At 53.7% G+C, this 17,708-nt stretch overlaps 1 protein-coding gene across 4 annotated transcripts in view; it reads left to right on the forward strand.

Annotated features, from left to right (window-relative positions):
- Positions 1 to 305: 305 nt before the first annotated feature.
- The window catches only part of CELF5 (CUGBP Elav-like family member 5), a 44,764-nt gene continuing 27,361 nt past the window's right edge, over positions 306 to 17,708 (forward strand). For all 4 annotated transcript variants that reach the window (XM_063357763.1, XM_063357761.1, XM_063357762.1 and 1 more), the window contains exons 1-2: positions 306 to 596; positions 8,103 to 8,185. In XM_063357763.1, coding sequence (XP_063213833.1) covers positions 317 to 596; positions 8,103 to 8,185 — 363 coding nt within the window. In that variant the 5' untranslated portion in view covers positions 306 to 316. The remainder of the gene's footprint in view (positions 597 to 8,102; positions 8,186 to 17,708) is intronic.

Here is a 17,708-nt window from a genome sequence, read left to right on the forward strand (position 1 = left end):
GCCACCCGCCATGACTCCCAGGGCCTCGGCGTTTCCTAGGCCCTAAGGAGGCGCCGAGGAAGACGGGGGGTGTGTGTCCCCCGCCCCGGGCCGCGGTGAGAGCCGCCCGGCTCCTCCTGCGCGGCTGCAGGTGCTTTGGGGGCTCCCCTCGCCGCCGCCGCCGCCGCCGGGGTCCCCCCCCCCCCCGACCCCGGTCCCTCCCCGGGGCCCCGCCTGCCCCGCGCGGGCCGGCAGGGGGCGCTGCGCGGCGCCTCTTTGTGGCGGCGGGGCCGCTCCCGCGCGCGCCGCCCCCGCCCGCAGCGCGCGGGGCCGGGGCATGGCCAGGCTCACGCGCGGCCGGGCGAGCCCGCAGCCGCCGCCGCTCCCGCCGCCGCAGCCGCCGCGCCCGCCGCGCCGAGCCTCCCCCATGAGCAGCAGCGGCGGCGCGGAGCCCCCCGCGCAGCCCGACAGCATGAAGGACCTGGATGCCATCAAGCTCTTCGTGGGGCAGATCCCGCGCAACCTGGAGGAGAAGGACCTCAAGCCGCTCTTCGAGCAGTTCGGCAAGATCTACGAGCTCACCGTGCTCAAGGACCGCTACACCGGCATGCACAAGGGTGAGCCCGGCCCCGCGGCACGGCCCGCTCCCCGGGGCGCGCACAAAGGGCGGCGGGTCCCACCGCCCCCCGCCCGCCCTCGGGTCGGTCCGCGGGGGACCCACCGCGACCCGCTGCCTCCGCCTCCCCTCAGCTGCCCGGGAACGGGTCCGCGTCCCCGGCGCCCTCGGGCGGGGGTCGGCACCGTGGCCCGGGTGAGGCTCGGCGGGAGCCCCGCGGAGCGCTGCCGCCCCGCTCCCGGCGCCCCGCTGGCAGCCCGGGGCCTGGCGGCGGTGCGGTGACAAAGGCGGCGATGCGCGGCCGCGGCAGGTCGCGGGGCTGGGGCTGAGGCGGGAGCCCTCGGCGAGCGGCCGCCCACCCTCCACCCATTCTCCCCCCTCCCAGGACTCAGACCCCCCGGGCAGGAGCGCGGCGCTGCGGTTTGAAAATCGCCTAACAAAGAATATCGGCCGCAAATGTGCTGTTGCCGGTGGCGTTTGGGGGAGATGAGGGGCCTTCCTGGTGATAGACCGGGGTAGGGGAGGGGTCTTTCTCCGCTGGAAGACCTTTTAGCGGATGCTAAAAAGTTTGAGAAGGCTTGTTTGGCTGTACTTATTGTTATTTTGAAAAGCTGTGGCGGTCGGGATGTCAGCTGCCTTCTGCGGAGCGGTTCTTAGCCCAGCCCCAGCAGGTGTTTGGGATCTTGTGACGGACACAGCCCCAGCCGTGAGCCGGAATTCAGGGAGCCCATTTGCTGCGAGATCCAGAGAGCGGTCGCGCACAGCTCCCCGTGGAATGAGCCTGCGGGGAACCTACGGTGAGACCCTTGAAAGCTGCCAGTGCTCAGCCTGGGCCCCTCTGCCCTGAAGCGGGTCGTGATGGGGTCCGTGGGTTGGCGCGTGTGAGGCGTGTGCGGTCCTGATGCCCCTGGTTTCAGATTTAGGAGGAAAGGTAAGAAAACCTGTGAGTGCTGTGGCAGCTTGAACCGTTCTAGATTGAACAGAGAAGGAAGGGGAACAACAGAAAAATAAGTTTATTTTCAAACGAAAGGCCAAATCTGGCCCCGACGCAAACAGAAAACGCTTCCTCGTTGAAGCCTAGGCGGGCTGGCCTGGCTTGAATTTAGCTGGAGAAGTAGGTCTGGTTGGGAATTCTTCCCTGTGAGGGTGGTGAGGTGCTGGAACAGGTCGCCCAGGGAGGCTGTGGCTGCCCCATCCCTGGAGGGGTTCAAGGCCAGGCTGGAGGAGGCTTTGAGCAACCTGGGCTGGTGGGAGGTGTCCCTGCAGGGGGTGGCACTGGATGGGCTTTAAGGTCCCTTCCAACCCAAACCATTCGGCGATTCTATGACTACAGAACCAAAATGCCACGTGCTCGGGTGTCTGTGTGTGCAAGGCAGAGTCCGAACCTGCTACCGTCTGACGGCGAGTTGCCAGGTTTCAAACCCAGTTGAGGAGGAGAATGGGCTCGAGGCAAGAGGCAATTGCACATTTCATTTCTGTTGACACATTAAATATAGAGTGTGTGGTCTGAGGTCAGGTTCCAGGCAGGAGACACATTCTAGAGATCTGCCACTTAGATATGGAAATTAGAGGGGGCTGCACTGGTATTAGCCAGATCCGTGTGACGTTAACTTGCTGCTAAAAGCAGGATTCCTGCAGCAAAACAAATATATCCCTTTGGTTTTGACATTTTTGAGCGGATGCAGGTGTTGGGCAGGGGTCGTTGGTGCTCTCTTCTGTCCAGAAGAGGCCACCGAGATGTGTAGGTTCTTCTGGTGGCCGTTGGACAGTCATTTCCACACATCTTCGGTTTCCTCTGCCCCCCACTCCCCCCGCCATGTTTTGCACAAAGCGAAACGCTGGGATTCCTTTCCTGGTGGCGTGGGTTTGGGAATAGGCAGTATACCTCTCCAAAGAAGTCATTCCTCCACAAGGATGTGGAGGGGTTTAGCGAGCAGCGAAGAAGTTAGTCTCATAATCCAGCCAGCCTTCCCCTCTTACCCGCTCCGGCGGCGATGGCGTCGGCTCCACGCGCGAAGGCCGGCCTGGCGAGGCGCCGCCATTAGCATCAGCAGGCCTGGAGGGTGCCAGGCCTGGCCCAGAAGCCGCCGTGGCCTGAAGCCCCTGTCACATTGTCACAGGAGGTGGCCAGGGCTCCGCAGCCCCTGCTCAGGGGAAGGCTTTTGGCAAAATCTGGCTAACTCCGCGCTCGTTCCTGCGCCATAATCTCTCTGGGGCAGTTGTAACAGCAGATTCGTTTTTCTGTCCCCACGTTCCCGGAGCTGCAGCGAGATCCAGTTGACAGCTCGCGTGCGGCTTCCATCTGTGTTTTCCCTTTCTCTCCCTAAATGGGGAGAAGTGGTTGTGTGAGGAGCCTGGTGCTGCTGGCCGGGCCCAGTGGCTCCTCTTGCAATCCCCGGCATCTTGAGAGGGAGCTGATCATCCGCCTCTGCCCCAGGGAGGAAGGAAGGGAAGGCTGGAAAAGGCCAGCCAGGAGGGTATGAATTGGGCTGCAGATCCCGGGAGCCCCGAGAGCCAGCCAGGACTGTCCTGCACAGGTGCTGAGAACTGACAAACTCACTGGAGGCAGAGGAGGATCTTAACAGACCTGCTAGAAACATGAGCGCCGTTTTGAAATGGTTTTGTTAGTGCCTGACTATTCGTGTCTCAGCAACCTGGCTGCTGGGAGTTGATACTGTTCCAGCCTCCTAATATTATTCATGAGGCAGTTTTTCTATTTATGTTAATCACAGATACATTTGCATGTTAATAGCAGCGTTTGTCTTAAAGCTAATGTTTTCCTGGGAAGAGCAGGGAAGCATTTGAACAGGCTTTTGGAATGGGTCAGAGGAGGCCGAGCAGGGAGAATCAACTGGAAATTTTTGGCCTTGTGCTCCGGGATTGGGCAGAAAGCAGTTCTTCTGTGAGCGTCACCTGTGCTCTCCTGGGTGGATTTCCTAGTGATGCCCGTGGTAGGGAAAGCAGAGAAATTCTGGAGTTCACGCGAGAGCGTGAACGGAGCTGCAGGGGAATGGCAGGGACGGGAGCAGCCCTCTCGCAGGGCGTGTGGGCAGCTGGGTGGCTTTTCCAAAGGGCAGGGAGGCAATAACAACCTCAGCCTAACTTGCCTCAATGGCGGCTGAGTATTGACTCAGCTTCTGCAGGTTTGGAGATAAGCTCCCCGCTGACTCCATGCTTCCCCTGCTGAAGTATTTGATGTGATTTCTAATGCTAAGCTGAATCTAGAGACCCCTCTCTTCTGCAAACTGACGGCCTTTTCTTGCTCAAGGCTTTAGGCTGCTGATGTCTGGAGTAATGTTTAGGATCTGAAGGGACTGTAAATCCCAGAGTCAATGTGTGGTTTGTAGGGAGGATCAGGCACAGAATATCTCTGGGGTTTTTTGGGTTTTTTTTTTTTGCTGCGCTCTTTTGCTAGTGGAACCAGGCTGGGTGCTGCTTCCAGGGAGCTGGAAGCACTCCTGGAGCTAGTGGGAGTACGGTGGTGTCACCCAACACTAAGGGGACATACAGGTTCTTTTCGGGATCCTTGGCAGAATGATGACAGCGCTAAGTCATAGTTGCACTTAAAGCTTTATTTTCTTAAGAGAATTTTCTGATTACTGTAGCACAGAATTTATGGTTAGAATGGCACAGGATTTCTACAGGCAGAATTGCTATAGTACAATCTATAAGTAGCATAATACAAAATTTGTAATACAACTTAACTTAGGATTTCTCGTCACTTGCACCCTCTGCAGCTTGGGTCAGGTTTTCATACCTGGTTTGCTCTATCAACATAGCAATCATAATCTAGACTCAAAAATCATATAAAAGAAGACGAGTCACTTGGGCCTTGGAGGAAGTAGATGGTGGTGGAGGTGTCCCTGGCCACCGGGGGTCACGGCTCTCACTGTCCAGCAGCAACTCCAGTCCAAGTTCCCCCATCTAGGGCTTGTAATGGCTAGATTTTAATAGACAGTGCTCTGGGTGCTGTTACGCTTCCCCGTTCCATGACTGGATCACCAACACCACCTGGTTGATCGGGTGTCTGGGACCTTCAAGGCTGGCACTTTTGAACACCCTGAGCACTTTTTAACACCATGTCCCACGTCTCAGCAGACCTAACTGAGGTGATGTTAGAAGTGCCCAAAGGGGTGTCAGCCTGTCAACCTGAGTTTGCTGTTAACTAAAGCAGGACATGTGGAAGTGAGGAAACCTGGTGAGAGTGATGGGTGCCTTTGCACCTCTGTGGGCATCTCCTCGCTGCTGAGCAGTTCCCTGGGTGACTGTCAGGCTCAAGGTTTTAGGAGGCTGAAGAACCCATGGAAGACACCGTAAGCAGGGTCCTGTCACAGCATGGAAACGCTTCTTAGCTGGGAAAACATGGCTTTGCTTGAGCCTCTGGTACTTCCGTAAGCTTCGGGTGCCTGGGTGAAGACAGGGGATGAGGGGAGGCTGTGGAAGATTCCTAGGAAAATTGTTTTTCCCAAATATTTGCTTACACAGTTAGGCTTAGAGTGCAGTGTTTCTGCAAAACACCTTTTGTGTATTTCTGACCAGGACTTTGCAAAGAGAATAGAATTGACTCCTGCATCCTACCTCCCAAACATCTGGCTGTGGAGGACAGTAATCACGTTGTCCCAAAGATGTAGCTAACCTCTTTTCCACAGCCAGTAGAGCCTTCCAGTTTCCTGCCATTTGGGAAGCAGGAATGAAATGAAATGGATGAGCAGAATGTCCTGGAAGCTTAGAGAGGAGGAGAGCTCGGGGATGGAGCAGCAGACAGGGCTGGGCTGTGCCCATAGGCTTGCTTGTCCCAGTCCAGCCCAGACACAGCCAGAGGCCACCCAAGTGCAGTTTCATGCTTGAGTGAGGCAAGGGGGAGTACAAGCTGGCTTCTGCTGAGCAAATATCCACATCCTTGAAAAACAGAGCAACAGCAAAGATTTGCCCTGGGAGCGAAGCAGGAGGTTTGAGTGAGGCATCTTCAGGATGCTGCAGGATGCTTCTGTCTCTAGAGGCTGCTGCCTCTCGGTACAGATACCCAGCACCTAAAAGATGAACGGTATTTTGGGCTGCCTTTGCCATAGGGAATAGAAGGACCGGAGGGCTGTAGGGAGGGGATTCATGGCACTTTTTCGGATTGGTGCTGGTGGATGTAGGTGTTGCTGGGCTTTACAAATCCCTGGTCTGGCGTGATGACAGCAGCTTGCAGAATAACTCGCTATCCCTGTGTGAGGAGCGTCTCTCCTTTATCCCCACTAAATGGTGCACCTTTGTCCAATTCTTATTTTATCCTCGTCCTCCCGTGGGCTGAGGTTTTTTAGCCTGCCAGTATGCATTACCTTGGCTTTGATGTTCCTGAGCACTGGAATTGGGACTCAGGGACTGGGTTTGAGTGCTTAATGCAGCAGGTAGCTTCGTGTAGACTTATTCCTCTCCTATCCTTAGTTTTCTTAGGTTTGATGGCTAATTCTTCTGAGGCAAGGATGGCGTCTTCATTTCACGTGGACATGGTACGAATGTGTTAAAGCTCTCAGTGGAATAAATTGTTTATTCCCAACTCCTGACTTCAGAGTTTTGTGTGCTAAACCTCACGGCAGTTATCTTAGAACGGGTCTCGTGTGACTTGCAAAGGGGCAGACTGGAGCAGCAGGTGGAATCAGGCAAGCATCTGCGTTTGAGACTTCAGTGACCAGGCCTCCAAATGTGTCAGGAATAGGGTTTGGGCTCCCTGGTCGTACAGGTGCTTTGGAGGCTCTTCCTGATGCTTGACGTCACGTCAGTCTGTGAGGGGAGAGCGAAAGCGAAGGGGTGCTTCCCCCCGACAACAGACCTAGCTGCCTTTGCCACGAGAAATGCGTTACCTGCACGCTCCCTGGCTTCGCTGCATTTGTTAAATTCTCCGGGGATCCCACATCTGGCCTTGGTGCAGCATTCTCGGTTCAAAACATGGGCGATGAGGAGCTTTAATCACTTGTTCGTGATACCTAACACTTGTGTGCTGTTTGTGGAGGTTGTTTTTTTCTTTCCCTAGCAAGAGCTGTGAGGACAGATGTGATTTGCTTAGCTGCAGCAACTTAACTGCTGTTGGAATGGAAGAACAGCATAATCTCGTTGCCATGGGTTGGGATTGGCCTGAGCAGCTGGCTTCCACGTGGCCTAAAAGTGTCGTGTACCAGGGAGTCACCCTGGGGCGGAGGGGGCAGATCCAGACAGCCCCTGTCCTGCGTTCACCTTTGGGTCCATGGAGAGCTGAAGCAGCTTTGGAGTACCCCAAGCCGGGCACAAGAAGGTGGGGGCGAAAGGACAGGCTTTTCTATTTGGGCCGTAACGATGCACCTGCGGCCCCAGCACAACAATATAATGGTGGACGTTTAGCAGCAGGCTGAAGAGACGTGTCCTGCCGTTGCTTAGGATGTGAAATGCCACTGCCAATAGGGGGGGGATGAGTGAGGGGGCCAGTTGCATTCTAGCGTTTGAATCTCTTCTCCAGTGCTTTGCCCATCCTCATCTGAAACAACACAAGTGACGGAGCTCCAGGCACTTCCCTGGGGACAACATTCCACAGTCTAATAAATCTCCCTCTGCTAGGAAATGTTTCTTGATAACCAGACAAATTGTTTCCTTTGCTCAGTTTCATTTGATTATTCTTAACATCGGAGCACCCAAGGACGATCCTGCTTCTTCCTGGAGGGGCTAACATTCCTCCCCTCCTCTCTTGGCTCCACTGTTAGGCTAAGATGTTGAGTCAAATCTTGACTAAGAATGTCGGGATCTGGCCTTTTCCATGTGCTTTTCATCTCCCTTCTTAAGTTGGCCCTTGCAGAATGCGTTATGCTTTGCTGTTCTCTGTGTTTCCCTTGCCATGCATATGTATATTTATGTGCGTTCCTGCACATAGTATGGGTGTATATATGGCACAGAAAGCCAGGATTCTCCTTCTGTAGCTTTCCGTGATTCTGTAAATGTGGATCATGGAGCTTTCACGTGAGCCTAAAATCTCAGACGCTTTTCCTCGCCTTTTTTTTTTTTTTGTGTGTGTGTGTGTGAATAATCCTGGTCTTTGCATCTCCTCTGATCCTTGTGTCTTGGGCTGTTTTTTCCACGGGCGTTACCTTGCATTTACCTTGTTGTTTCTTGCCCTGGTCAACACCCGTTTCAAACCCAGTTGATTCACTGGGACCCTTTTCCATGACTTCAGCAGATCTTGGACGGGGCCTGCAAGGCCTTTAATGTTGTTTCTTTGTCTTTTTCCCTCCGACACATCCAAATTACGTAATGTTTGCACCTTTAATTAGCAAGCCTCCCCTTCTGCCCCCCCCTCTACCCCAGTCAGGTCTCGCACAAGGGCTGTCCTGGGCACTTCTCTGTACCTGAGCAGAAACCTTGGGATGGGGGTCTGCTGGAACAGGGCGGCATCTGTGGTTCCTATACTTCGGTTCCCTGCTGTTGCCAAAGAGGAAGGCTGTGTCGATGTGCATCTGCAACTGCGTGTCTAACTTGAGGCTTGCTGTGTCCACTGCAGGTTGTGCGTTCCTCACGTACTGCGCCAGAGACTCTGCCATCAAAGCCCAGACGGCACTGCACGAACAGAAGACTTTGCCGGGGGTAAGTCCCAGTGAATTGTGCCTGGAGCTCATGCCGTGGGCAGGCGAATGGGGGATTGTCAGGGGAGGGACTGAGGGTGAGAAGTGGCTTAGATTAATTTTTCTGCTTGTGAAAGAGGAGTTTGGTTTGGGGGTTAGAACAGGGATGTGGAAGCCAAAGCACGGGGCTGCTCTTCACAGAGCTGCTGCTCTTTTCTCTGCCTCGTAAAGGCTTCCCCACGTAACTCCAGCCAAGCCTACTTCTGTGCTGCTCTTTTGTCTCTGTGGTGTGGCATGACACTGTCAGCTATGTCCCTGTCACTAGGGAGCTGTGGGCTTTGGGGTGAAGTCTGTAGCCCAGCCTGTACAGCGGGCGGGCTGGAAAACTGGCAAGAGAGAAGAGAAGGTACCAGTGCCTTTTCCTCCAGATGTGCAGAACTTTGTGGTCCATCCACTCCCAGTCTGCCATTGCCCTACAGGTTGCCTGGACAGTTTGTTGGGACCCCAAATGACTTCTAGTGCAGTGACAGAGTGGGATCAGCTTCTCAGAAGGAAAAAATACGCTTGCCACATCGCATTGTTTGGAAGAGAAATGGCGTATATAGATGAGACCAAGACTGCTGAACTAGCTGTGGTCTGTTCCTGGGTCCTGCTCGCTCCGCAGCTGGTGTTGGGAGCAAAGTGCAGGAGGGATCACAGGAGACCAGGCTCTGTGGAATAGGTCCCTCCTCACAGGGAAGTCCTCTGCCTCCCTGGGACCCGCTGGTGAGCTGAAGGGAGTTCTGAATTCTTGCCGTTCCCTTTTTGGTGTGATTTGGGAGCTTTGACTGGACGGTTCCCTTGCTGCGCTGAGGGGGTTGATCAGGCACGTTGGAAGGATTCATTTGGAGGCGAGTAGGTGGATGAGTTGGGTACTTATAGACAGAAGCTCACAGGAGGCCCTGAGTGCTCAAGGCAACAGAATAATGAATGTAAACCAGGGGTCTCTAGAGGGGGGTTAGGAATTCTTAACCATAACATTTCCTCTTTAACCCATACAGGTGCCAATAGCTTCCCTCACCTCTCCCGGCCCCACTCTGGACCTACACACACATATACCCTTTTCCGTATTTGTTTACCTTTGCTCCCTTTTTGCACGGGCCCGTGTTGGCATTTGAGGGCTGGAAAATGCACGTAACTTAATTTACCACTTCATAGGATCTTGACTGTTTCAGGTTATCTCAGGGCAGCAGAGGGGCTGTGGAGGGGGGGGGGAAGAGTGGAGGTAAGCAGGTGCTCAAATGCTGTTTGAGTGAATTTTGGGGGGGTGGGGAACAGGTCAGCCTTTCGAGCTAAAGCAGCGTAATGTCGTGTGTGTGGTGGTGCAGGGCAGAATTGCCAGGCTGTAAGAACACGTCGAAGGATGGAGGAGCGGTTGTGATGAGTCATGGTACAGTGCTGGAACACAATGGAGAAGACAGACACGTCTCCCTAGTACCTGTAGGAAGGTTATTCATGTGAGACTCTGTGGATTCAAGTCTCAGTTTTGCTGCAGTTCTGCGTCGGGAATTTGTTGCATGTTGTGCTGCGTTCTCTACTGTGCTCTCGGCGGTTAGAGTGCTGCATGGAGTAGTATTTAAAGCAGCGATTTATCTGCGATGTGGTGATCTAAAGGCTTTTTATGTTGAAAGAGGTGTAAGAAACTGCTTGGGAACAGTAAGGAGTCTGTGCTAGCTGAGTACTTTCGAACATGTTTGTCTGGAGACAGTTAATGAGCAATGTGGTGTAATTAAGCTTCAGGATTAAGATGAAGATGAGCTGCGCTGCGTTTGGAGCTCTCTATTTTCAGGCTGGCAATATACCACTTCATCACATTTAGTTTCTCTTTTGGAAAGTCCCTCAATGACCAGGAAGGCAGGATTCTCTCTCTTTGGTCATATTTAGTGGCCATTTAGAGATGGTTACTGCCAGAACGGAAAAGACCTCCATCCTGGGGTGCATCGAGCTGGTCTTGGCACGGACGTGGGCTGGGTGACCTGAGGAAGCTTTCAGCCCTGTTTTCTTAGCCTGGTTTGCTTGTGTCTGTGTAGTATCACCCATCCCTCTGACCCAGCTGATCGCAGAGAATATTCTGGAAATGAGTCACAGGCAGGAGTGCTAGGTAACTGATTGTTTCCCTATTTTGGGAACAAGGCTATGAAATTTTGTCTCTGTGCATTCACATCTAGATCGTCTTCCGATGAGCTCTGTGGCAGAGCCTCTCACCAGAAATACAGTGAGGGCCCTAGCGCTTGATCACGGTTCGTGAAGCTGAATAGAGACAAATGGCTTTCTTAGTCTAGACGGGGAATTTGGTAAGGACAGACTTATGACAATGCTTTGATACGGTTTCCGATAGGTCCTTAGGCTGTGATCAGGCAGCTGGAGCAGGACTTCTGGGTCCTCTTCCAAGTCTGTCGCTGGGTCGGCCTGTGCCCGCAGAGGTATGGCTTGGGCCCTCCAGGTCTGGTGCTAGCGATGTCAGCCCAGCTAAGGATGCCACCACGTTCTTCCTGCAGGGCCATACCTGCAGTGTAGCTTTCCTGAGGTTTTATATTTATCTTGTAGGTTTTCCACGTAAGTGAATAGGACTCGCCATGCTCTCTGTTTGCTTTTATGGCATTTCTGGCAAGTTCTCCTTTTGGGAGGTCAAAATTCTTGTTTCTTTTTAAATCAGGGGCTGTTGGATGTATGGTAGCTAAGTAGAATTTAAACTCGAAAAGGCTTATTTTTTGACAGAAAGGCTTAGCATCTTTTTCCGAAGGTAGACAGATTTTTGGCTTTCACCCCCTTTTGTAAGGGCTAGTGTGTTCAAGGTGTAAAGCAAGAAGACCGTCAGCTGTGTATTGTATTATCTAAAACACCTGTGTTGCCTTCAGAGCTGATGAATTGCCATCAGTGCAGTCTGGAAGTAACAAATACGTGAATCTTCCTTTGTGGAAGGAAGGAAGGAAGGAAGGATGGATGGAGCTTCCTAGAACAGAGAGGTAAAGTGCCTCCTCGGTGAATTAGCAGAAGTGCCTGATCACCCAGGCTTGCTAAGGAGCTTGAAAGGATGCCAAGTATCTCTGCCCTTGCTGTCAGCTGGGGTAAGCAGGAAGAATGCCCTGCCTCGTGGCTGCGTGAGCAGGGAACCTGCTTCCACGCGCTGAGCTGCGGGGGCCCTCAGACGCGGGCAGCAGCCTGGCAACCTCAGCGCAGCCACAGGGCTGGCACGCAGCAAGACCGACTTGCCCGTCGCCCTGGTCAGTAACGTGGCAAGCGGGACGCACATCGCACCTTGCTCGCAGCCACCCGTGCCGTGCAGCACGTGGACGGCCCCGGCGTCGTGGCCAGTTCTCTGCCCAGCAGCCACCCCCCGGCCAGCCTGACACACTCCCGTCCTGTTTCGTGTTCCTCAGTCTTGCTCGCTGAGGAACTGCACAATTAAGTCCGACTCAGTCCCAATAAAGCAGTTTGATGGGCTCCCAGGACTCAACAGAGATGGAGACGGATCTGCCCGAGGAACAAAACAGAAAACAGCTCCCTTTGTGGCCTGAGTCCACAGGGCTTGGGGAAAGACACAACCCGTGGAGGCTGAACAGAGGCAAAATCTTTGGATCTGAAAAGCAGAGAGGGAGTCAAGCTCTTATGCTTCTTCCTACTTCTCGTGTCCTCTTCAGCTGCCAGCCAGCCTAGCAGTGCAGTGTTTCACCTTCTCCCCGCTCCCTGGCACGCTCCTCCCTGACTCGGTGAAACGATATTATATCTCAATAACCCATGCCTTTGATTCGTGATTGTGCCTTCACTTTGCTGAGTTCTGAAAGGAATTGGAGAGGTTATTAATGACACGCAGTGATCACACACCAAGTTAAAGCCTCTCGCTAAGTGAAATTTGAGGGAAAAGCAGCCAGCTTTTCAATATTTCGCAGAAACGCTTTGTGTCTCTTTTCATTTGCAGCCAGACAGTTGCAAATTACATAAAATTGCTCCTGAAGAAGAAGGGGAAGAAGAATAGAGGGAGGAAGCGGAGGGGGGGGGGAAGGTTTAAAAAAGTAATTCTTCTGGCAAGGTACAGTTACAGTTTTATTTCTATGCAGAACAAAGAAGGGCTTGCTGAAAGGTAGGCAAGTAAGTGGCAGAAATTGGTATTGATCCAAGCTTGGAATATGGGCAGTTTAAGAGCAGTGATGGGGGTACTGAAATGTGGCTACATCAGGGGCAGAACTCATGGATGCAGCGACGGCTGGGGAACGCAGGGACACGGGAATGGAAAATTACAGAGAGCAGCAGCATTAGAGCGGAGAGAGACTCTGGGATTGCACCAGGGGTCGAGATGCTGCAGCACTACCTCAGATGGTTGGGCACAAGGATTAACGCAGAGACCCGGCAGAGCTTGAGCAGAGGGCATCCCTGTGGGCAGGCTGTCTCCTGTGCTGCCAGGAGCAAGGGCTCACAGAGGGCCATCTGTCAGGATCCACAGCCCGTGATGGTATAAGGGAACACAGGTGACTGGAGGGGTTTTGGTAGAGAGGTCAAAGCGTCTCGTTCTCCCCTCCCCTCTCTCTCAAATGCTGCTGTGAAGCCAGCCTGGACCAGTACTTCTGAAAGTTTCTTCGTGTGAACGCTACAGGATATTGCAGCTGGCAAAGCTGGGAGACGTGCTGAGGAGTGGAGCAGGATGCCTGAATGTTTGGTTGGGGGCTGGAGCTGGACTCCCACGGTCGTTAATCTTTGAGGTGGCTTCTGCATTTTGAACCGTTGGGCAGGGCAGGGTGGAGAAGTCTTTCCCGTGTCCATCCTGCAGGCTTGATAGACAATATCAGCCTATTAGCGAGAGCCATGGAACGTTATCAGTGGAAGGTCGCGATCCAGAGAGCACGTCAAGGCTGTCTCGTTGAAATGGCAGCACTGGGATGTGAAGGTACTGGGTTAAGGCAGCTCCTGGACAAGGAGCAACAGAAGTGCCTTTCAGTGGAGAGAGAATTGCAAATTCTTGTGCTGGGGGGGGGGCGTTGGCTGAAGGGGCTGAGAACTAACAGCGAGGCAAGGCAGCAGCCCCACGAAATACATACCCTGAAGAGGCGGGGGGAGAGCAAGCTGCCAATGCAAATATTGGCTCCTGCTGCCTATGGAATTGGAAGGATAATGACATTAAAGATTGGTACCCGTACCCACATGCTGACCAAAAGCTCACGGGCAGGCTTTGTCCTGTGCATGAGGGGCCTCCTTTTCTCCCTAGAAATTACTGCCCTTTGGCCAACCGGGCTCTCGCATCTCCTTGTAGCACAGAGCTTGGATTTTTGTCTCCCGGAGCTGGCATTTTCCCGGTGAGCTCACCTGCACTCCTGAACACACACACACACACAGAGACCTGTGCTCCACCCCGCACAGACCTTCCTCTTTGCAAAGGCACCCACGCTCCTGAGCATGACTCCGCATTCCCATCTCCCCGGGGTCATTTGGTATGTGTGCACGCACACAACTGTTTGTCAATCTGGATATAGAATCACAGAATAATTTATGTTGGAAGAGGCTTCTAGGGTTTCTGGTCAAACCCCATGCAAAGCGCAGGGCGAAGTACATCAGATCGCTGAGGACCTTCTCCAGCTGAGTTTTGGATATCTCCAAGGAGATCCCGCAATCGCTCTGGGCCTTTCTTCCAGTCTGTGAGCGCTCCTAAAATGAAATAGTTTAATATCAGCCATAACTTTTGTTGTTCAGCCCAGAGAAGAGATGGCTCGGGGGGTTCTTATGGTGACGCTGGGACTCAGGCCCAATTTTCAGTGGATTTTCCCATGGGCGCATCGTTATTACAGGAGGTTTTGCACCGCTTGGACCGTTAACGGTTGCCATGGGAACTGTGTGCAGCAGCCGGGGCGGAGGGTCCCTGCTGCTGTCGGCTTGGCCCCCTCCGCCGCCACCAAGCACGTTAAATTAGCAGAGACCTCTCTCCCCAGCTGCTGTAATTAACCTGCCGTGGGGGGAGAAGAGGTGGGGCATGGCTGCATCGAGGAACTGCCAGCACCCCCGGCTGTCAGGCACAGACCGACCGCAGCGCGTTAATCTTCCAGCGCGTCCGTGAGAGGCTCCCCGCGGGCTCCCCGCAGACATGGCCGTTTCTGTCAGCTCAGGCATCCTCTGCCCCTCGCTCTGCCCTTTGCCAGTTTGCTGAGGTCCTTGGAGGCTCCCACTTACGCACCGAGAAGCACCTGAGAGGGGATTCTGCCCCTCTGCTCCGCTCTGGGGAGACCCCACCTGGAGCACTGCATCCAGCTCTGGAACCCTCAGCACACGAAGGATACGGACATGTTGGAGTGGGTCCAGAGGAGATGATCTGAGGGCTGGAGCCCCTCTGCTGTGAGGACAGGCTGAGAGAGCTGGGGGGCTTCAGCCTGGAGAAGAGAAGGCTCCGGGGAGACCTTCCAGTCTCTAAAGGGGGCTACAGGAAAGCTGGGGAGGGGCTGTTTGCAAGGGCATGGAGCCATAGGACGAGGGGCGATGGTTTAAACTAGAGCAGGGCAGGGTTAGATCAGCCATGAGGAAGAAGTTCTTTACACGGAGGGTGGTGAGACACTGGCCCAGGTTGCCCAGGGAGGGGGTGGAGGCCCCATCCCTGGAGACATTCAAGGCCAGGCTGGATGAGGCTCTGAGCGACCTGATCTAGTTCAAGCTGTCCCTGCTCGCTGCAGGGGGTTGGACGGGATGGCCTTGAGAGGTCCCTTCCGACCCAACACATTCCATGATTCTGTGGTTCACTGGACCAGGTGTCCAGTGAAGCAGGGTCACTGATGCACCAGTAGGCACAGGGTAAGATGGGTGCTGGATGTCTTTTCCAAACAGCCTGACAGAAAGATCAAATCCAGATGAATGTGGCAGTGCTCCCAGCTTTTCCCTCTGCAGCTTTCTTGCACTTGCTCCGACTAACTTCATGACGCGTCTCAGAGCATCTCATTCCTGCTTTTTGTAGGCTCGCTGAGCACAGGAGCTGGCAGTGGCTCCCGTGATTAAGGGCTCCTTGGGCAAGCCAAGGATGGCAGACCCTGTCTCTGCTGAAGCAAAAACTGGCGCCTGACGCAGGACTATGGGCCTTGAGCACCGAGCTGTGCCTGTGTCCTCAGGCCTGTGGCTTTCTGGTGGCCAGAATGGTCTCTTGTGGTCTTGAAGAACTTACTAGAGGAGCTTTTAGGGTGCGTTCGGTTCCTGCAGCCCTATCTTGCAAGAATGGGGAGGAGCAGGAAGAAGTTTGGGACCAAATACTACTGCTCTTTGCACTGCTGAAAAGCCCCCTTGAAACCAGAAAGGTACTTACATGAATTTGGCCCAGGGATTTTTCTTCGTGTGGCCTCTGGGGAAAACTTGTTGTTCTAGCACCTGTAGAAAAGGATTTGAGAAAGTTGGCGCTTTCCTCTTCTCACCTAAAAGCTCCTTTGACCTTCAGTGGCACCAATCACAAGTGACAAGAAGAGATCAGACCAACAGGGAAGATCATCTAATGTCCGCCTTGATGCAGTGCCCTGTGGTGCACTGAAACATCAAGGGAGGAGCCCCGTGAGGAGAGACTGACCATGGAGTCCTGAGAGACCGCACTTAAACGTGTCCGCCAAACAGTCAGGTACATGACAGGGGCTGTAATTGCTGTGCTGGGCGGGCCTCCCTGCTGGTTGTCTGATGTTAATGCACAGTAATGGTGCTGTCACTTCCAGAGAGATACCAGGGAGATCCAAAGGCTTTCTGAGTCATGGCGGTAAGTTGCTTGCCTTCCTCCCAGAGCAGCGCTAGCTACAGTGGGGACAAGGATGTCTGACTGCGTTAAGGGAGGAGGAACACAGAGCAGCAGAGCATCGGAGAGGCAAAGCAGTCAGTCCGTGCCTGTTGTGGCCCACACGCTGCTCGGATGCCTGCTTGCTGATTCCTGCGTGCACTCGGCTTCGGTGGAGAATGGCGGGTAACTTCCCTGCTCTGCCTGATTTGCCTTCTGTGCTGGGGGCAGGGAAAATACCTCTGTGATGGTTTAACCCCAGACAGCGACTAGGACCACACAGCTGCTCTCTCACTCCCCCCAGTTGTGATGGGGGAGAGAATTGGAAGAGTAAAAGTGAGAAAAAACACGTGGGTTAAGATAAAGACGGTTTAATGGGTAGAGCAAAAGCTGCACACGCCAGCAAAGCAAAACAAGGAATTCATTCCCTGCTCCCCATCGGCAGGCGGGTGTTCAGCCATCTCCAGGAAAGGAGGGCTCCATTATACGTAACGGTTACTTGGGAAGACAAACGCCATCGCTCCGAACATCCCCCCCGCCGCTTCCTAGATTTATATACTGAGCATGATGTCATATGGCATGGAATGTCCCTTGGGTCAGTCCGGGTCAGCTGTCCTGGCTGTGTCCCCTCCCAGCTTCTGGTGCAGGGGTGCCCCCAGCCTGGTGGGGTGGTATGAGGAGCAGAGGTGGCCTCGACTGCTTAGCAACAACGAAAAACATCAGTGTTTTACCAACACTCTCTTCATCCCAAATCCAAACCATAGCACTTAACGCAAGCTGCTAGCAAGAAAGTCAACCCCATCCCAGCTGAAATCATGACAACCTTCCAAAGAAACTTGTGAGAGGAGTTGGAACTTATGAGTCCTCTTCTTGGTGACACAAAGCAGTTGGGTGAAGTCATCCAACAATCTTCCTTGCTCGTGCAGAAAGAGACGGCCTTAGCCGTGAAGGCAGGAGCTGCGTGGTTTGGACTCTGGACTTTACATCCTGCTTCTGCCCCAGACTTCCCGCATGACCTTCATCATCGCGTGCCTTGATTCACTCACCTGGAACACAGTACTCATAATTATCCTTGCCTCCTTCATAATGGGATTGGATGGGGTGAATTCACATAAGCGGCCTTTAGAGCTGTGCTGGAATGGTGCTTGGTGCTAATGTCGCTCGTGTTTCTGTGTGAGACAACTCCCCATCCTCAGGGATGGATGGTTCTTCTGGATAGGACCGAGGTGCGCTGAGACGTCAGTGGAAAGGTGCAAGCAGGAGACTCGAGCACTGAGACTGGCACCAGTCTGTTACTGCTTGCGTTCCCGTCAAGAAGCAGAATCCAAATTAGAAAATCAGCATTTAGATTTATGTGCTCTGCGCAGCTAGAAGCGGTTGTGATCATTCAGGCAGGGTATTTTTAACTGGCCAGAAGAAGACCAGCCCACAATTTGCAAAGCCTGAGAGCCCAGGACCTAATTCTGCCAATGGCCTTGGATGCCTTTCGGTTCCTGATGTCCCAGAGGAGCCAGCCTGCATTGTGTGTTTCGTGCTGTCTGCCGCTGACCCACTTAACGCTATGAGGTTCCCCTGCATTGCACCTGAGGGGCTATTTTACATCACTTACTCCTAATTAATAGAGAGGCTTGCCCTGCTGTCCCAGGGGGCTTTTCTCCGTCTATCCAGCTTTTGCAGTTTGAAAGCTGAGGAAGCCAGAGCTAGGGGTCACCACTCGTCCTTGGAGAACATGGCTACCGCATCGCTGAGACGGCAGCTCACGCTGGGCATCGGTGTCAACGTGGGG

The sequence above is a fragment of the Chroicocephalus ridibundus genome, chromosome 22, assembly GCF_963924245.1.
Source record: "Chroicocephalus ridibundus chromosome 22, bChrRid1.1, whole genome shotgun sequence".
Classification (NCBI taxonomy): domain Eukaryota; kingdom Metazoa; phylum Chordata; class Aves; order Charadriiformes; family Laridae; genus Chroicocephalus; species Chroicocephalus ridibundus.